The sequence below is a fragment of the Erigeron canadensis genome, chromosome 6 (genome assembly GCF_010389155.1).
Source record: "Erigeron canadensis isolate Cc75 chromosome 6, C_canadensis_v1, whole genome shotgun sequence".
In the NCBI taxonomy this organism is placed as follows: Eukaryota; Viridiplantae; Streptophyta; class Magnoliopsida; order Asterales; family Asteraceae; genus Erigeron; species Erigeron canadensis.
In genome coordinates, this window is record NC_057766.1 from 40927714 (window position 1) to 40949213 (window position 21500).

The window sequence follows — 21500 nt, forward strand, 5'->3', positions numbered from 1 at the left end:
AATTATATGCATGTTTATATGGTTCGCTTCAAAACTTTTAATTTATCTTTTCATTTAATCCATCGTTTACTTTTTAACTAGACGTTACATCCTCACACTAAATTTTTATTAAATAATGCATGAAATATTAGATATACAACGAAGATCACCTAAACTGATTAGTACGTACGTGATGCTCGACGAGATTGATGTTAATAGCATTTTTTCTTTGATTGATTGATGCCTTTTTATCTTTGTATTTACATGCCATCTTTTATTTTTTGTGTGGATAACCGTATTTTCGGCTTTTGGCTTTTTTATTCTTATTTATTTTTAGAAGCTTACTACCTTTAAATTCCTTATTAGAATCGAACCGTTTTTATAAGCTTACTACCTTTAAATTCCTTATTAGAATCGAACCGGCAATAAACCCTAATAAATACACACTACAACAAATTAATAGAAACAATATGAAACATACACTGATACACCCATTATTAGGCTAACTTCAAGCAACAATCTGATCATTAACTTTGGATATAATCGGTTGATAATTCAAAAACACAATCAATTAATACAAGATTATTCCAAAAACAACAACAAATCAATAAGTAACTTCATCTTTTTTCCCTATTCATTAGTTACAAATATATTTAATAAAAAAAACCCATTATCAATATCTATAAAATAAAAAATAAAAAAAAATCTCAACAAACAACAGAATTTGTAATTTTATATTTTATGTATAGAGATATTTTATATTTTATGTATAGACCGCATTCTGGGTTTCTCTTCAACCATTTTCTGATTCTTTTTAATAGTCCAATTTTTTATTATATCAGTAGCCTTGTTGAAGATCAACATCACTTTAAAAAAAGAATTTACAAAAGTTGAAAGAAGATTTAATTGGGTTAATTATGGTGCTTAGGGTTTGTTTTGCTTCAAATTGAGGAGGGTTTGTTTGGTTTTGAAAAAAAAAATCTCATTCATGGGATTCGAACCCGTGCTCATAAATATAAAAAGCAAGATATTTACCACCACTACCAAAGAGAACTTTGTTTACATTTTGCTATACTCTATATATATAGTATTCTGTAACTTTTTTTGACTTTTTACTGTTCACATCCAATTCCTTTATTAAAGAAGATAATATCTTCATTATTTTATTTTGTTTTTTATACACCAGCCCAGATTAGAGTGGCGACAGGCCCAAAAGAGTTTAACTGGACTAATTAACGAGTAGCCCATTATGAAAAGTAGCTTGATGCCTTGATCAGATTAGAAGTATTGAAGTAGGCTCAAAATTTCTAAGAAACCCAATCAGAAAGAAACTATGTGAGATGTGCACATACACGAATAATGATGCTCATGCTTATGAGTTCACATGATGTTAACAATTTCCCTTTTCACTTACAAAGATAATGATCATAATGTTGGGTTAAGAAATGTCATCGAAATATTAATAGTTCTCGCAGTCCAGACATGGAAGAAGAATACATCATTTTTTGAGCTTATTGGAAATATAGAACTTATGAAGTACGATTTGAACCCGATCCGAACCGATTTGAACCAGTTTTTTAGTCTAATGACGTGGACCGGTTTGACCGGTTCTTTTTGCCAAAAAACGAGCACAATCCGATTTGAACCCGATCTCTAACCGGTCCGAAAACCCAAACCGGTGGGTTTTCCAAAACCCGATTTGACAAGCAACTACCGATTTGACAAGTATATTATAAAAGTACCTAATTGTGTTTCTTACGATTAAAATTCTAAGTAGGCTAGCCGTGCAATTAAATGTTTCTCACTTGAATTGATAGCAGGTAATCATCCCATTAAGCCTCTAACTCTCCACTCGGTTGAAAGTGAGACCAAGTTAATGAGAAAAACGATACCTAGAGAAAAACGATATAGAAAAACAATTAGGTACTTTTATACTAGAGATGATAACTATTTATAATATACGAGTACTTGTCAAATCGGTACTTTTATACCCCTAGCTAAACTGAATGAGAAAAACGATACCAAGAGAAAGGTCAAACTATATATTGAAATGTATTAAAGTTAATACCTACAACAAAAAAGTGAAATTTAAAATACAATTACAAATTCGAGTATAGAAAACACACTAGATAATGTTATTTTGCCACAACTTTCCTATTTCCTCAAAATTTTCAACTTTTTGTTTATACGTACATGAATATTAGATTAAAATATATATATGTAGGACAATCCGAAGTAACTCAAAGTCGGTTTCCAAGTTCCAAACCAGAGCAAACCACTCATGTGCCAATACTGACATATGTGCATGTTTATAAGTACCCCCAACAAGAGAAAAGATAGGTATCCAAAAATATCTATATCTATGAATATTTTTTGAAAAAAATAGATAAATTAAAAAAGTCTACTAGTGGTAACCGGCGTGGAAGTTATTTATACTTCCGTGGGGCTAATGAATTGAAGTTGACATGAGTGAAACTGTGAAAGTGTTTAAACATAATACTAGTATATTACTTAGGTGTAGTGAAAATTATTGGGAGACTTTCAAATCTTACCATCACATAACTTTAAGGGCGTGTTTGATTTGTTAAGGGATTGAGAAATGGTTTCAGGTATAACCGTAAAAACAACATGTCAATTATAACTCATTTTCTTTATGTGATATATGATATTTCATTATTTAAGGAGGCGTTTAATAGCAGTGAATCATAAAGAATAGAATTAAATGAGAGAATGGAAACAGTAATGAAAAAGACATTAATGGAATGATTTCTTTGTTTGGTATAATCAGATAATCAATATAAAAAATAGAGAGGTGATTTATTTTTCTTGTTTGGTTATACTATTGAGTAGAATGAAAACGAATTTTATTTTTGTTAAGAATAATTTGTTCTTATCATCTACAAAGTACAAGAATATATCTATGTTGGTGTTCTTCATAAGTCCAACAAAGCATCTCATAATTTGTTATAGAACTTCTTTATACATGACACCCAAATTATAAAAACCAAAAGTGAAACTAAAACATACAAATTGACAAATCAATAATACCTACCAAAAAATGAATATTTGAGACATGTAAATCATACTCCTTACGTCTTATTTTAAATGTCTTATTTTGACTTTTTAAGTCTTTTTTTTAAATTACCGTAAATATCTTTATTTGTATTATTTATTAGTTTGATGAAATGTATATCAATTAATGAAAAATATATCTAAAACTCAATCCATTTTTTTAAAAAATTTTTATAGCAAGTGTTATAAAATATAAACGAAAATATTTATGATCAAAGTTAAAGATAAAAGACTTGACAAGTCAAATAAAATAGAACGGAAGGAGTAGTAAACAAGTATAAATCGAAACATGTATATATATCACAAATAGTGAATAACATATTAAATTTAAATAAAAAAAATAAAAAATAAAATGATAATATATAAGAAATAGTAATATGTTAGATAGATCGAGTTTTAATTTACACCAAAAGATTTTTCTTTGATTTTGTTTAAAAAGAAAGATGAAAGATGACTAGAAATATTAATATCCATCAAAAAAAAAGAAAAATGATAATTGATAAAGGTAGGGTTCAAATCTTGTAAAATTGTGCAAGGCACATGATTTTCATATTTATATCCTCTTTTTTAGATGGGTATTCATTCACATCAAGGATGGGTCGCGTCTAGTTTTGCTCCTCTCATTCCTTTCTCGGATTTTTTCTAATTTTTTTTAAGAATGAAATTAGTGGAATGGGAATCATTTTCTAATTTGATGTTTCCATTCCAATTGCCAATCAAACAAGTGAAGATAGATCAGTTCCATTCCGATACTTTTTATTCGCCTCTACCAAACACATGCACCTTAAAGATACGCAAATTTGACAATTAAGTAATTACCACCGTTTGACTTTAGAATATATATATGCAAAACTGGTTTATTTATGGCACCTTAATTAAAAGTTAAAATGTCGAATTTGAATGTATGAATCACTATACGACTAATGCTGGGTTAATTTGTATATTACATTGTTTAGTTGAATGACCGACAACAGCACGTTATTACCTTTTTGAAATCCTGGCCATGCCAATGATTCAAAATTTCAAATATCTTGCGGATCATCTTTCACATGCATATCTTTGTTTTTGAAATCTATGTCTCTCATGCAATTAATCTCTTGGACCAAAATATTTACTGATTTTTTGGTGTTACATTTTGAGTTTTAACTATTTTTTTATATTTTTAAGCTGGCTAATTAAAGTACTCAATTCCAACGAGTAATTAAGCCTTTTATTTCCACCGTTTTATTTCTATGCCCAATTGCCCATGCATTTCATTTTCTTGAATTATTTTTTTATGAAACGTGTCCTTAATTTTTAGTTCAAATCTCTTTAATTACCTTAATTCGTACATGATCATCAGTATTTATTACCCACATTAAATGTAACCAAAGTGCAGGACTAACTCAAATTCCATACGTCGTTCCAACCATGCATATATAGCAGACCTTGCATGCATGTGGATCGAGTGTGGCCACTCCACCTAACTATATATCATTTGGCAATATACGCGAGCACGCACACGCACACGATCGATTTTCGTGTTTATCTATATCCCTTCTAAAAAGAATAACATTAAAACATTAAAGATGCATTTGGTTGTAGAAAACAACCCTTGTTTTTTATTTTTGTTTTTTAAGAAAACATAGAAAATATAAAACGCGTTATAATGATAGTTTTCTAAGAATATTTTCCAAGAAAATAAAAAACAATGTTTTTTACTTTTCAATGGAAAACTTGAAAACATCTTTTCATTGTTTTTTATTTTCCATTTCCCCCTTCCCTTCCTCTCATATCCTAACATGTTTAATTTCTAGTTTTCTAATTAGAACGTGTTTCAAAAGTTTTATTTGTTTTTTAGAAAATAAAAACCCTTCTCATTTTCCAGAAAATTAAAAATGAAAAATCATAAAACATTTTCCACAACGAAACGCACCCTAAGCACTTTTCTAAATATTTCTAAACTACCCCTCTTTAACTCACGCGCGCACTTTCCATCTCTTATTTGTTGTTAATGAGCAGCTTATAATCGTCTTAATTTTCTTTTAATTTTTTTGTTTGATAGCTTGATGGAATACATGGCATGACCTAGCCTAGATGCGGAGATGAAAGGAAGAATATTTTAAACATCTTTTAAATTAATATCGTTACGGCATCTCACGTGCTATAAATTGGAGCCGCTGCAACACGCGGGCACTAGGCTAGTATAATTAAATATATATATATATATATATATATATATATATATATATATTATATATATATATATATATAACTTCAACACATGCAAGAGTACTAGTATATCATTGGAGTACTATCAATAATAACGTCCGATCGACACTACGAATTAAGCAGCCAGCATATATATATCATCGATCATGTCGTCCGCTGATGAAGTACCAGCAGCTGGAGGTGGCTCATCAAACAACATTAACTACCGTGGGCAGCTGGTTCTTTTTCCGTTACCATTTCAAGGCCACATCAACCCTATGCTTCAATTAGCAAACATTCTACACGCTAAAGCAGGGTTTAAGAACATTACAATCATTCACACGGATCTCAATTCTCCAAATCAATCAAACTACCCACAATTCACCTTTAAGTCAATCTCAGACGGGCTTTCAGATGAAAGCTGCAGCTTGATCAATCTAGATACTAGTAACTCTGTCATCAACTTTCTCAACAAAAGCTGCATTGACCCTTTCAAGGCCTGCTTGTGTAAGTTGCTGGCACAAGTAGTAGAGGATGATGAGCCACCAGTGGCATGCCTGATATCAGATGCACTATGGCACTTCACTCAATCTGTTGCTGACAGTCTGAACCTCCCACGTATCGTCTTACGAACTAGTAGCATGTCATGCATCCCTGCTTACGCAACCTTTGTTCTTGGTCAACAGTCCTACTTGAAAACAAGCAGCTTAAAACAAGAGCTTTCACTCATGACAGAAAAAGACAGACAAAGTATCATCTACAAAGGTGACTCCGAAGAGGGAAACAAAGAATTGATTGCTAGCATGATCCAAGAAACAAAAGCAGCTTCAGGGATCATATTGAACACGTTCAAAGAGCTCGAAGAAGCTGCATGCTTGGCATTAACCCAGGATTTCCGCATTCCGATTTTCCCTATAGGCCCTTTTCATAAGTACTTTCCGGCTTCTTCTAGCAGCTTGCTAGAACAAGACCGAGGATCTATTTCATGGTTAGACCTCCAACCAATAAGCTCTGTAGTTTATGTGAGTTTTGGAAGTATAGCCCAAGTGAGCGAAGCAGAGTTTTCAGATATGGCTTGGGGTTTGGCAAGTAGTAACCAACGGTTTCTATGGGTGGTTCGGCCCGGTTCGGTCTGCGGCTCTGAATGGCTCGAGTCATTACCAAAAGGGTTCATGGAGGAAGTAGGTGAGAGAGGATGTATCGTCAAATGGGCCCCACAACAACAAGTGTTAGCTCATAAAGCCACAGGAGCGTTTTGGACTCATAGCGGATGGAACTCGACATTGGAAAGCATATGTGAAGGGGTTCCGATGATATGTTCTCCTTGTTCTTATGATCAACCCATAAATGCGAGATACGTGACGGATGTGTGGAGGATAGGAGTGATGTTAGATAACTGGCGGATGAACAGACGCGAAATCGGAAGAGCGATCAAAAGAGTGTTTGATATGGACAACGACGAAGGTATTGAGATGAGACAGAGGTCTAAATCTCTTCAACACAAGGTGAACCTTTCTCTACAAAGAGGTGGCACTGCATACCGTTCACTGGAGAATTTAGTTGACCATATATGTAATCTCTCTTTCTAGCTAGCTATATATATATATATTTGTTATTCGATCGATGAAATTCCATCAAACCGCGGGTATTATGCATGTGCTTAATTCTTATTAAATTATCTGAATTGCTGTACGTTTGTTTCAAATTCAGTCATTAAAATACAATGAAGTTTAAAGTGTGTTATGTTTCACATATAAGGTTTGTCAGGGTGGGGCTAAAATGTGTACTTGCTTATAGCTAGGTTTGATCATTATAAAATCAATTCCACGTACTTAACAAGAAAACAACTACCTTGCTGTTCCTCTTCCTTTTTTTTTTTTTCTTCTTCTTCTTCTTCTTTTTTTTTTCTTGTATATATATATGAGCTATCCGCCTATTTTGTTTTTCATATACTAATTAAACATTAATTATAAAATAACTTTATTTTTGAAAAAATCCTTGTCATCATCATTGAAAACATTTTGCTTATATTAAAATTTAAATTAAAAAATTCAAGGTTTCTAAGTTTCTCAAATATCAATCTATCTATTAATTGACTATTGATCGATGGTAGTTGATCACTCAATAGGTTACCTAACCCTTTATGTCACATTAAAAATTTACAACTGTTAAACACGTGCATTAGTATCTATCAAACCTAATATTGTTTCTTATACTTGAGAATTGAAGTAAATGATAATATGAGGTTAGCTTATTTAATATTCCAATCTATCCTATTTTAATTGTTCTATTTTGACTGTTTAAGTCTTTTTCTTTCAACTTTGACCGCAAATATCTTTGGTTGTGTTATATATTAGTTGATGAAAGTTATATATCAATAAATATACATTTAAAACTCAACTAATTTATATATAACACAAACAAAAATAATTATGATCAAAGTTGAAAGCAAAAGACTCAAAAAGTCAAACGTAGACACTTAATATGGGATGAAGGGAGTAAAATTTTTTGTCTTTTAGAAATATTTAAACCATGTTTAATCCTTAATGCTAATATTTCTTTTGTTTAAGAAATTATAAAATTACAGTACATTTATGTTGCGATTTAGATGGTGAATTGAGATGTTATATTTTATAGGATGTTATATAATGAAGTTCAGTTGTCTCAACAAAGAAAATTAATCTTACATTTATACAAACATATATACTCTATTCATGAAAGAAACAAATACTATCATATTTTTTAGTTTGTAAAGACCATATTTTCATTTAGAGATAAAAAAAAAAATAAAAGAAATATGTAGATATTGTATGTCGACTATGGCAATCATCTAAGGCCTCTCCCTAAGGCCTTCGTCCACCGTTCGTCAATGGGTCTTCGACAACGAAGCCTTAGGGAGCTATCTCGTCGACCGCGAATTCTTCAACGCTATTCGATCCATCAATGTGTAAAGACGAGATAATGTGGGCCAACTGGTAACGTAAACTAAAAAAAAAATTTGATTTTTTCAAAAGTACGTTTTCAAAATGTAAATGGCTAGTTTCTTTTTTTTTCTTTTTTTTTAACTTTTCATATATATATATATATATTACCTTTTTACTCACCTTCTTCACCACTTTCTTCACAACTTCTTTCATTTTCTTCACAACTCCTTTCATTTTCTTCACAATATCAACAAAATCTTTCACTCCCACTCCATCTCTAAACCATGTCAAACAACGAAAACCAAATTAACGACATTTGGAATCGCTTTCTAGAAAACCCGATGTCGTCTATGTCGTCAACTAACCAAAGCCAAACAAGCCATGCTTCAACCTCATCCAACCCGCCCCCAATGGGTCTTTCACCCACTTGCCTCGTTAACCCATATTCTCAAGCGTATTACAATCAAATTGGTTACAATCCAATTATGGGTCAAAATTGGACCGAGTCTCAACGTTTGCCGTTAGTCCAAGCCCAAATGCAAGCTCAAATGCAAACTCAAATGGCGTTTGACTTTCACCACCACCAACAACAAAGACCAAGAATGTCACAACCGCCATTGATTATCAATGAAAATGTCCCCGACAAAGATAGTGTCGAGTCTGCCGATGATAAAGGTGAAGATGAAGTTGTGGAGGTGGGTCGTGGGAAGAGACGCGCCACAAAACCGAGAGAGAAAAGGAACTGGGAAAATAATGATACACTGTTGTTGGCAAGGTGTTGGGTGCATTGGTCGCAGGACCCGGTGGTGGGTAATAGTCAGACGGAGGGTGTTTTTTGGAAAAAAGTGGTGGAGATATTCAACAGCAAAACGGCATATGCACCATGTACCAAGAGCCAAATACATGGCAAATGGAACAAGATTAAAAATGGTGTTAAGGAATTTGGTGTGGCGTTGAAGAAGGTTAGCGAGTAAGGCCGACAAAGTGGGGCGGATGAGCGACAGGTGACTAACGCGGCTGTCAAACTATACAAGAAACAAATATGGGAGAAATATTTACCAGAGTTGCTATGACTTTCTTAAAAACTTGTCCAACTTTTGGAATGAAAACTAGGCCACGAGTAGTCGACAAGCTCCGGCGGTAGATGTGACCGCCGATGATGTTCTATTAGGCGGGACCCCCATTCCGACTCCCAATCCCACCCCTCCACGGCCCCATTTGAGGCCTTATTTGGGCCATATCCCATTAGGCGACCACCGAGTCGTAACGTTAGCCATAGGTTGTCTAGTTCATCCGATGCCACACCGGGTCGATCTTTGGGTTCTGAAACGACTCAACAGATTAGTTCTTATCTTCAAGAACGAAAAGATGCTTTGTGACGGGCCGAGATTAGAGATGCCATGAAGTTTTGGCGAGACCAATTCCGACGGGCTTGTCGCAATACGACTTTGAAACACATATGAGATATCGTCAATACTTGCAAGAGAACTTCAGTAGCTCGTTTTATGCACCGGCGCCACAGCCGGGTCCTAGCCACGACCCGGTGGAGGACGAGGACGACCAGACCGCCGACGACGAGTAGTTTATTTTTTAATAATCGTAATGTTTTATTTTTCCTTGCAATGTTTTATTTTTAAGTGTGTTATGTGTTTTATTTTCAGTGGTAATGTTTATTTGTAATGTTTTTTTAATTTAGTTGTAATGTTTTATTATTAATAAAATTAAGTTTCGTTTTAATTTTGTGTAAATATAAAATAAATAAATAAATAAGTGTGGAAGAGGGGTTATAGGGAGTGATTGTGGATGAAGAGAGAGAAAAGCTGATGTGGCAGTGTGGAAGAGGGTAAGGATGAAATGCCTTAGGCTTTCAGGTCCGACGATTATGATGATGTCGTCGAGTGTGCGGTTGCTATGTCCGTTAATCTAGCGATGCGAGCCGCGGTTAGAGATAGCGAAGCCGAACCGCGACAGCGATTTCGGAGGCGTGTCACGCTTGTACGTAACCTTGCAGAGGCGCAAGAACGGTTGATGCGTGACTACTTTGTTGATGAACCAACTTACTCCCCGAGAATTTTTAGGCGCCGTTTTCATATGCAAAAGGGGTTGTTTTTGAGGATTTGTGGTGATTTGGAGAGAGAGTATAGGTATTTTCAGCAAAGATATGACGGTGCCGGGAAACTTGGTTTTAGTGCAGTTCAAAAGTGTACGTCTGCGATATGACAACTTGCTTACGATGTTAATAGCAACTTGCTTACGATGTTAATAGCGACTTACTTGACGAATACTTGCATATGTCGGAGAGCACTTCGAGGGAGTCACTTCAACATTTTTGTTCAGGTTTTGTTTTTTATATACATAATTTATATAGTTTATATATATTACGTAATTTATATATATAGTTTATATATTACGTAATTTATATATATATATATAGTTTATATATTACATACATTTATATATATAGTTTATATATTACGTTTATTTATATATGTAGTTTATATATTTATAGGTATAGTTAACTTGTATGGACCTACGTATCTACGAAGACCGACTTGGGCTGATATTTAGCGCATATACAGTGTCCATGAACAAGTTCATGGTTTTCCCGGCATGTTAGGTAGTATAGATTGCACGCATTGGGCGTTGGAGATGTGCCCCAATGAATGGCGAGGTACTCACACACGTGGTGATATTGGACATCCGTCGATGATACTTCAGGCTGTTGCTTCTTCCGATTTATAGATATGGAATACTTATTTCGGACAGTAGGGGTCGAATAATGACATAAATGTGTTTGAGTCCTCTCCTATTCTTGAAGAGATCGTTAATGGTTTGGCGCTATCAGGTATTTATTATACACGTTAGTAGAAACTTATATTAATTTTTGTTGTGTTACTAATATTTTTTGAATTTACTTTGTAGCTTGTTTTTATGCAAATGAAAACTACTATGCGAGGGGATACTATTTGGGTGATGACATATACCCAGAATATGCCACATTTGTGAAGACTTTTACTGACCCGATGGATGAGAAGAGAATATTGTTTAAGAAGAAGCAAGAGGCGGCACGAAAAGATATTGAAAGAGCATTCGGTGTGCTAAAGAAGCGGTGGAAGGTTCTTAAAAATCCGGCACGATATTGGGACAGGGAGAGAATGCAAGACGTGGTATATGCTTGTGTCATTTTGCATAACATGATTTTGGAGGACGAGGACAAGGCTACTTGCCAAGACTTTGATGAGGAGGATCCCACTCTAGTTCCGGGATATTGGTATACGCAAACTCCAATGGAACAACGTCTCCAAAATCTACGTGCGGTGAAGAATCGAGAGACTCACAACATGCTAACGGCGGATTTGGTTAATCATATATGGTCGACGATACCACGTGACTTCAAGCCCGTTGCCGATCCGTTTGCAGACTTTGGTGATTACGTTAGTTCCGACGATGAGTAGTTTTATGTTTAATGTTTATGTATTAGTATTTTGTATGTTTTAAAACTTTTATTTGATGTTTAGTTTGTATTTATTTTTAAGAATTATGTAAGAATATTATGTTTAGTAGTATGTTATTAATAAACAAATAAAAATTACTTATTAAAATAACACAAATTAAATAAATAAATAAAAAATGAACAAGAGTTAGGAGAAAATCCTCACTCCAAAGGAACGCCCCAAAATCAAAAGAACTTCACATGTCACCAAAAGAAGCAAAAGGAGTTTTAAGAACCCTTGCTCCCACTAGCCTTAGGGAGAGGCCTAAGTACCGTAGCCGCACGTTCTACCAAAGCAGTTAGATTCAATGGACTTGATCAATCTAACTGACAGATTGAAATCATTATTAATTGGGATGTCAGTTTTTTGTCCATTTATAATTTAATTGACAAGGACCATATGGTCCAAACTCCTCAAGGGCAATATATGCTTACATATATACATGTATTTTAATTAATCTTTCTTATATGGACAACATCAATATAGAATAACAACTAGTTTTATTATCCACACGTTTCCCTAAGAAACAAAAACATCTATTGCGAACAAAAGTCTAGGTCTCCTATATTAAGATCCGATGCACAGTGCAGACTGTGCAGTTGCTCCTATTGACACTTCAATTACAATAAAGATAGCGTATTAACGAAATAAACAAAAAAAAAAGTACTCAGTAATAGATAATAAAAGAATGCTTACCTTTATAACAAACAGAGACATTTTATTTTACATACCATCAATTACCATAAAATAGCCGCCGTTTTGTATATGAAAACTATCGTTTCATCTACTGTTCACAGTGGCATTTTTGTAATTAGTTCCAACTTTATGGTTACTTACTAGTATTAATTAATAGCCGATACTTTATGAAATATGATTATACGTACTATTTTGTAAAACAAAAGTTTTTTTTAGTCAAAAATTGATGTTGGAAGAGATATATTTCAATATAACAAAAGCAAAGGTTTTTTTTAAAATAACAATAGCAAAGATCTATTTTTCGATAAAATGTATCTATCACAAACATCAGATTATGGGAAATGATTAATCTTTTAAAAATAATAGCCTAAAAATCTTCCTAACTATTAGATGGAGATATATAAAAAAAATCAGAGAGCAAAATTAGGAAAGAAAATTAGTGGATTTACATGTCATAGTTTAGGAGAATTTTCAGACTATCATTTTAGAAAGATTAATTATTTTTTTAAAATAATTTGTTGTTAATGAAGACATAATAAAACCGCAACGGAGTGCGGCTAATTTTTCTAGTTTTAATATCGTTAATATGATGTATTACTTTATGTATAATCGGGTGTTGTCCCCAGAGATACATCTAGATGTTGCTCGAAAGACATTACGTCACATAAATAAATAATCACGTTTAGAAAACTGAAAGGGGAAAGAGGGCCCATTGGGCCACTAAATGAAGTTCAAGCTTTGCTGTCAAATTGAAAACCCAGTGACACGAAAATTCATACTTCAAAATTTAAATAAATTCGTTTATATGAGTAATGCTACAATGAAAACATTTTAAAATAAGAACATGATAAAGAACAGTTTATGCTTAAGAATTTGAGAGGCCTTAAACGAAATTAATTTTATAGGCCTAGGTTATTAACAAAAAAAAAAAAAAAAAAAATGATATGTCACACTGTGAAAGGCACTCTTATACAAAATCTATTAGGGTCCTTTCCTTATAAATATGTAGTCTCCTTTTTATTTTTCTAAAGGCATAACAATAGGTCAAAAGGCCATTAGCCAACTTAATTTTTTCCTATTTTATAATAGTATTAGCTCAAATATCTATAATACTAAGCTCACTCTACAAAATATGGAGACCAATAAAAATGGGGGCGCAAAGCAATTGCTTATCCAAGACTAGTATTAAGTGGTAGGAACACTTAATATCATCATGCATTAAAAATCTATAAAACTAATATACGCTTAACATCTTTAAGGAATCCACGAGTTGGATATTATGTGTTTATTTGCGAAAACAGAGTTGCGGAATCTCGTAACTATATATATATATATATATATATATATATATATTAATGAAACATGTAGTAAAATGATTATATTAACAAAAAAAATCAATATAAACAATGAATTTTACTATAAAGATACGTAAGAAGATGATCAACACCGAATGTTTTAAAAAGAAATCAAAAATAAGAATTGTAAAGCTCAATATTAGTTAAGTACGGAGTAATAAATTTTATTAAATGTTGAACTTCTAAAAGCTTTATTTTATTGTAGTGCAAAGCTTTTTCTAGAGAAATGGCAAAAAAGTTTTTCTAAATTTACCGTTGTAGATGTTCTTACCATAAGTTTATGGTTGCTTTAAACTGTTGGGAAAACTACAGTCTTTTGCAAACGTATCCTATTCAGATTCGTAGGGAAAGAACGGCAAAATCCATTCGGCATAAAATTCAATTGTGTATTGACATCGTTGTAATATATCTGGGAATGAAATTAGTTAAATACAATATACAGCTGAATACACAAAAACTTAATCCCAAAAGGAATGACTTGAGGAATGAAAAAATCATTTCAAATGAACATCCACGCTACCAGCAATCCAGTATCAAATCAATCTCGTGTCAATCTGATCCTGTCAAACACTGACAATACATATATTAGGTTGATCCTTTAAAACACCAAACCAACAACTATTTGAAATATGAATCATTGAATTGTAAACAAAAAATAGCAATCGAAACTTCGATGAAATTAACATGTATAAAAACTTCCCTAATCTTAGCAAATACACAAATGGTTGGACCATCCATATCGAACTCAAGATCATACCATATAGGAGTGGGTTGTTTGTTTTAAGTTTTTAACATATCTGTTAGTGGCTCGTGCAACTAATTCAATCAAAAATACTAAACTATATTGATTTACATATACCTATATAATCTAATTGACTCTGTAATGGGCATAAATAAAGGATCATATATATGTATTTGTCAATCCATATCATGCTAGTTGCTTCTCATGTAGTCATATAAATAAATAAATAAATTTAGCTCGTCCAGCAACGGGGTGTGTTTGGAGTTTGGACTCATAATGGATGGAATCAACATTGGAGGGAATATGAGGAGTTCCTATGGTTTGCAGTATTACACACTCTGAATTCAGTTACAAAACTAAAGTATAGAATGAAATTTATTTGTGTACCTGGATTAGCCATCTACACGACTGCACATAGTATTACATAGCTTCAATATCCTTGATTAAACGCTCTAAATTACAATAAGAGGATCCACCATCTATCAAGCATTGTTTTGCAAAGTTACTCATTTGATCAGCTGACCTCCTAAACTCATCTTTCCTATCCTCCATCAGTTCTCTCACTGTCTTCTCTATAATCACTTTGTCACAAGTATCCTTCATGTCCAAACCCAACTTCCATACTTCTCCGACAAATCTACTATTCACTTGTTGGTCCAAAAAATAAGGCCAGCAAATCATTGGAACGCCTTCAATCACACTTTCTAAAGTCGAGTTCCACCCACTGTGTGTTAGAAACCCACCCACGGCATTGTGGGCCAAGACTTCCTCTTGTGGGGCCCAACCAACAATGTAGCCTCTCTCTTCTGTGCCTTTAGACAATTCTGGTGGGATCTCTTTTGAATCACTGGTTACTGCATCAGGTCGAATGACCCACAAGAAACGAGAACCACTGCTCACTAGCCCATACCAGAACTCCATATATTGCTCCTTTGTCATAACAGCAAGACTTCCAAAGGAAACATAGATCACGGATTTTGGTGGTTGTGAGTCCAGCCATGTAATACAACTCATGTCTTCTTGCCACAGACTGTTTGAAGAAGGCAGTGATGAGGATGTTTCTCCCACTAGCTTGTACTTGAGATGGGAGTGCAATGGGCCAATTGTGTACAGATTTGGACAAAAAGTGCGTATTTGAGATAGTATTGGACCCTCTAAATCATCAAATGTGTTAAGTATAAGCCCATGAGCTCTTGGGTTTTCTGTACTTTCAGGAAGATAGAGATTGAAGCTTGGGTCTGACAAGCTGCCAGAACGACAGAACATTGGAAGATCACGACGTCTGAAGATCCCTTCCATGCCTGGTATGCTCTTTATTGGTGCATCCAAGTCGTTATCTACTAGAATTCGACAAACCAAATAAATATACAACACAGGAATCGTTAAAACAAGAGCAGAGATAATATAAGTAGATTATGCACCTGCAAACGGGAGTTCACCAGCTTCAATGAGCTTGGGAAGACAGAAGAAGACCCAAAGGCAACAAGCACTAATTGTACGAACAAATATAATAGGTATTCCTACCTCATTAGCTACATCACAAGTATACCCCATTATACCATCTGCAATAATACAAGTTACCGGCCTACGTGAATCTGAATTAAGTTTACCAGAAGTCAAAAGATCTTTAAAAAGGATCTTGTTTTTGGTTTTCAGGGAGTCAAACATTTCCATAAGCCCGCTCCCAGAGCGAGGATGATCGTCTGGAAGGCCATCAGATATAGTTTCTAGGTGGAAACCGGGGTAACAATCAAACCGGGACTGTATATTAGAGTATTTAAGGAGTCGGGTATGAATATGACCAGTGACAAGGAATGTGACATGAATACCCGAGAGGCACAGAAGCTCAGCTAGCTTGAACATGGAGTTCACCGGGCCTTGTAGCGGCAAGGGGAAGATCAGTACATGTGGTGGGAGTTCTTGATCCATCACATAAACTGTTTCTGAGTTATGTGCTTTATGTATAAATCTGTACAAAGAACATCAATAAATAATATAGTTACAGATTCTTTAGCTAATAGCAAACAGAAAACTTATACAAAGTGCTGTTAAAGACTAATTTATTTGTAACATAATATTGTTAACCCTACTGAAGCACATACAGAAAACTGATCTCTACTACGTATACATTAACATTTTCGGATTTTCTATCAACACCCAATGATTTTAATCAAAACCGTTGATGTCATCAATGTATTAACATTTCAATCCTACAAATCATTTCACACAACCATTAATATTTTCAACTTTTTAGATAAAATGCATTGCAAGCGAAACGTGTCAAGATCACCCATTAAGTCATATATCTCCGCTTTACTTTTTAGAATTGTCTAATGTTTATATTGTTTAAAGACAGAACAAACCCTTGAGAGTTGAAACATATCAAACTCTATCATCCAATTGTGTTTTCACCAAAAACAAAATTCCTTAATCCTTCATTCACATATTATATTATACAAAATAAATAATACGTTTGATATTCTATACATTATTCGAAAAGTATGAGAAACACCATCTTATGAGTTTAGTTGTTGGGGGGTTTGAAGTCGCTGTTGATTTCTGCAACTTATGAGTTTTGTTGGTGGTGTTTCATGTACATAACAGAAGACTCCATCATCACTTTGGTCGGTTTCAAGATTAGGGGGGGGTGGGGGGGGGGGGGGGGGGTGTTGACTGTTGACCGATGGGATAATTATGGTCAAATTATATGAGTTGGTAGAATTAGCGTTAGTATGATGTAGTATTGGGTCAACATCATTGGTCTATTTTTACTAATAACATTTACATCACAATTGTTATTGCTATAAATCCTATAATAATTGGATTATCATAATACTCTCCGGTATCATCCTGGTTAATAAGCTAGTGTATTAGATTTAGATATAGATTTTCACATGAGTGAGTAATAATCATTATAATTGAATAAGTAGAGGCTGAAAAAAGATTACCTGAGGGATTCAATATAGCAGATTGATGTAGTTGAGCTGTTTAGACAACTACAGATTAAGGGTGGAGTTCTTATGGGTAAGTCGGCCCGAATATCAAGTATTGTAGGGAAAGCCGGAAAGGGGGCTATGATTGAAATTTTACCAAACAAGAACCTCTTAATCGCATAAGTGTTCATTTTAACCTTTAAACTTTTGTAAATTTCATTTTATCCATCCGATTTTTTTCCCCTATGATCCCATCTACAGTTTTAACTTTATACCAATTTTTCATTTTAGTCTTTTAAAGGCGCGTTTAGTTAGAGAAAATGTTTTTATGTTTTCCATTTTTAGTTTTCTAGAAAATGAAAAGGTTTTTCATTTCTAAAAAACTCTTAGAAAATTTTGAAAACGCGTTTAAAATAAAAGATGGAGTTTTCATTTTAGAAAACTAGAAAGCATGTTCAAATTCACTTGTTTTCTAATTTTAGGTTTATATAAAGTTTAGAAAATAGAAAAGTGAAAACAAAAAGAAAAAAACAGTTTTCTAATTTTAGTGCAAAAGTTTGAAAAAAGAATTTTCATTTTCTAGGAAAACATTTTTAAAAAATTACAATTTGAACGTGTTTTCTGTTTTTCATGTTTTCTTGGAAAACATGGAGTATTTTTTGCAACCAAACGCCCCATAAACTTTTTAAAATTTTCAGTTTGGAGTTTGGACAACATCTTTAAACCTTCAAGTTTTGCCTTCAGTTTACACTTGACCTTTATACTTTATCCATAAGATGTGTTATACCATACTACCATAGGGACCTTATTCAAAAAACATAGAATTGAAATACTTTCTACACAAAAAGGGAGACATTAAGTCAAACTTTTGTTCTCTCCCCTATTCACATAAACGTGCCAAAGCAAGATAACTTGGAGCCGCTTGAGCGGTGTTTTGTTTTCAACGTTCATAATGATTAATGAAATTGGGCAGTTGTGGATCTAGCCACATGATGCAACCCTTACTAGAACGTAGATTAGACTACTGGCGTAAGAATTTGAGCAAATGGAACTAATTTGAAAAAGAATGTGCCAGGCTAATGCTTTAAAGGTTTTGAGTACGAGCTCATGGGCTCCATCATGCCTTTTAGCTTGTTTGATCATATGCGCAGAGGAAGGATGAGCAACGTTACTTGATCCGCACATCGTCACATCCAGTGAAGATACTTGTAACATCACCGCAGGTTATAATCACGATATCAGGAACACAATGTGCACACTTATCATTATTTATTTTTCCTGAAATAAGGATGAATTCAATCAGGATATATGAAAGAAACACTAAGTTCGATTTGGAAAAATTTAGCAATTTCAAATAACCAAAGAGAACAAGGGCTTTAAGTCAACACGGAATTAACAGATATCAACTTAAATCTAATTAGCAGTGCAATACAAAAAACAAACTCCCTCCTTGAATCCATTATAGAAACCTATTGGTTCACACTCGCCGGAGTCCAGAAGCCAAATTTTGCACATAGGATATATAAATTGGTAATTGAAGATTTGATTATGTCAGATAACCAGATGGAGCAGAAAGACATTGGAAGATCAATAAAACTAAAGAAAGAAGTAGTCATTAACAAATAAAGCATCTAAATCTCTTCAAGAGAAGTTGAGCATTTTATACATTAATCAACAGGAGTCACTTTGAATAAATTCCAGATTCATATTTTGCCAATGAAAAATATGTTATACGAATTTTCAGAAAAAAACTGATTCATAAATGGGAACTGTTAGGAATTGCAAACTATCGCATTGAAGCCAAATAGAATGTCATTAAGTGTCAATTGTTCACATTAATGAGGTCTCATAACACCAAACCTATGATACTGAAGCGCAAGGTCATAGATTGACACGTATAGATCAGCTTATAAACCGTAGGATTGCTTGGCTGCATTCATGAAACAGGGGTCCTTGGCATGCTTGATCCCAGACACACTATGGCACCATTCAGTCATTTGCAGACACTCTGAAACTCCCAAGGATTCTGTTAAACCAACAGCATGTTGTGCAATTTTTGTTTCCGCAGCATTGCTTCATCTTGGCAAAAAGGATAACTTCAAAACTATTATTCATGAAAAGCCAATCCTAGATGTTGCACCTATGTATCTGTAGCAACTAAAGGCATTTTAAAGATTATGAATAGAAATTTTGAGGAGGACAAGCCGGAGTTGATACCCAAAATGATCAAAGAAACAAAGACAGCTTCAGGGATAATACGGAACACCTTTAAAGAAATATCTAGAAAAAATGTGTTCTACGTTTTCTAATTGGGTCCATTTAATAGATACTTATAGAAGCTTACAAGAATATAAGTGAAGCTTTCGGTCATGTTCAGAGTTCTAACCAATTAGGGACGCGGTACATGATGTGACTAAGTGAGTTTTAGAAGTATTGCTTAAATGGGTGAAGCTGACAGCTTGCAGGTTGACAAAAAGCAAGCAGTGATTCCTGTGTATGGTTCAGTCACTGGCTCAGGTCAATGCCTAAAGGGTTTATACAGAAAGTAGGAGTCCTCTGAAATCATAAGAGCATCCCCCTAATCCAAGCAGACCCTCCCTCCTGTTGGAGATGGTCCAATGGTTCGAACTCAACTTTAAAGAAATGGCAGAAATCTGAATAATACAATAATCTGAATTGGTGAAAATATCTTCTTTCTCAATCTCACTTTCTCTCCATCAACTAGATGGCATCCGAGAAAGTAACTAACTATGACCACCAATAAGCTTACTATAGCACAAATCACAACTTACCAATAGCTTTTTAAAATTATGGCTTATATAAGTAAGCTTAAAAAGCTCTGCCAAACACCAAACTAGCTAATTTTATTTTTATGAAAAAACAAAAAACAAAAAAAGCTACAACAGCTTAAAAAATAACTAAAACAAACACTTCCTAATGAATACTACAAGTTTAATTAAAACCCTAACTCATAAACCAAACCCTAATTAATGAAGAAGAAAATCTGGCAATGGAAATGATTCAAAAAATTAACATAATCGCATCGATTATTACGAAAAAAAAGAAGAGTGGAAATCAAATGTATACCTGCGCATGAATGAGATCGGATCGAAGGAGAAGAAAAACAATTTGGACCATTTCTCGATTTGTGCGTGTCATCCTTGCGCAGGGGCCATGCTAATCTTCTCTGTATCGTTCCAATTTTATCGGATGTCCCCGAAGGGACGATATGGGTTGCCTCCCGGTGCCTTATAAACCCTTGACAAGACCCCTCTCTGACCGATGTGGGATACGCTACGCAAGGAAGTAGAGCATAATGTAATTAAGCACTTAAGCCTATCTTATTTCTCCTTATGCATTTTTTATTTTAAACGAAATAATTACAAAACTCACTTTCTCAATCTTTATCCTGTATTATGCATCTAATCTTTAGCTTATAAACATTAGTATAGGTTAAGTGACTCGTAATGTGTCAACCTACAACTCAAAAAAGTATATTGTGTATTGAAATCTAAATATGTTTTTGTGTGTATATATTACAATGTTATGTATTTGTCCAATCAAAATATTTTAAGAATGACATTGAACTGAATGCGGAAGCGTGGATATACACAAAGCATCGCTATATGCATAAAATAATATGAGTAGTTTTTTATAAGTTAAATTCACACAATAGATGAGTTTAAATTTCGATACTATAATATAGAGTTCGGGTTATAGCTCGATATAGTTTCAAGCACTTATCGCGATTAGTATTTATTTAGTAAATAATAATGACAAAAGAGAATTAATTAGTTATTTAATTTTTTAGAAAACAAGTGGATGTGAGTCTATATCGGCTTCTTTTTAATACTATGCACATAACTATTAGATTAAGAAAGACACATACAACCAACAAATGTGATCAACTTTCTTCATGGTAAAAAACATGAACAATTGGCATACCAAAAGGCTGGTACCCAAGTCCTCAAACCTGTCATTTCTTCTTTTTTAAGGTTCAGAAAAGGATAATTTGGTTTTCAGCTTACAAATGATATGATCAATGACTTGATTTGTTTTTCGGCTTACAAATGATATGATCAATGACTTGATCAATGAAAAAGTGATGGTCTTTT

General features: G+C 33.7%; 2 protein-coding genes, 1 long non-coding RNA gene and 1 other non-coding gene across 9 annotated transcripts; 1 reads left to right on the top strand and 3 right to left on the bottom strand.

Moving 5' to 3' along the window:
* Positions 1-5306: 5306 nt before the first annotated feature.
* On the top strand, positions 5307-6991 carry LOC122602741 (UDP-glycosyltransferase 76B1-like). Its single transcript, XM_043775331.1, has one exon. It carries the CDS (start codon positions 5409-5411, stop codon positions 6828-6830), a length of 1422 nt encoding a protein of 473 aa, XP_043631266.1. The 5' UTR covers positions 5307-5408; the 3' UTR covers positions 6831-6991.
* A 7061-nt stretch (positions 6992-14052) lies between these two features.
* Positions 14053-17591, bottom strand: LOC122604366 (7-deoxyloganetic acid glucosyl transferase-like). 3 transcript variants are annotated; one of them, XM_043777260.1, is made up of 4 exons: positions 17401-17591; positions 15874-16421; positions 14840-15789; positions 14053-14280 (listed from the first exon to the last, which is right to left on the bottom strand). In XM_043777260.1, exons 1-3 carry the CDS (start codon positions 17574-17576, stop codon positions 14873-14875), a joined length of 1641 nt encoding a protein of 546 aa, XP_043633195.1. In that variant the 5' UTR covers positions 17577-17591; the 3' UTR covers positions 14053-14280; positions 14840-14872. The 3 variants fall into 3 exon arrangements, with proteins under 3 accessions (XP_043633195.1, XP_043633194.1, XP_043633193.1); XM_043777259.1 differs by having other exon boundaries at positions 14053-14270; positions 14840-15792; XM_043777258.1 differs by having other exon boundaries at positions 14840-15792.
* A 613-nt stretch (positions 17592-18204) lies between these two features.
* On the bottom strand, positions 18205-20702 carry LOC122605447. Of its 4 annotated transcripts, XR_006324618.1 has the most exons (3): positions 20473-20702; positions 19246-19542; positions 18205-18663 (listed from the first exon to the last, which is right to left on the bottom strand). It is a non-coding gene; the product is annotated as an uncharacterized LOC122605447 (long non-coding RNA). The 4 variants fall into 4 exon arrangements; XR_006324615.1 differs by lacking the exon at positions 19246-19542; XR_006324617.1 differs by lacking the exon at positions 18205-18663 and having other exon boundaries at positions 19009-19533.
* Positions 20509-20611, bottom strand: LOC122606360. The gene has a single exon (XR_006324874.1). It is a non-coding gene; the product is annotated as a U6 spliceosomal RNA (small nuclear RNA).
* Positions 20703-21500: the final 798 nt, after the last annotated feature.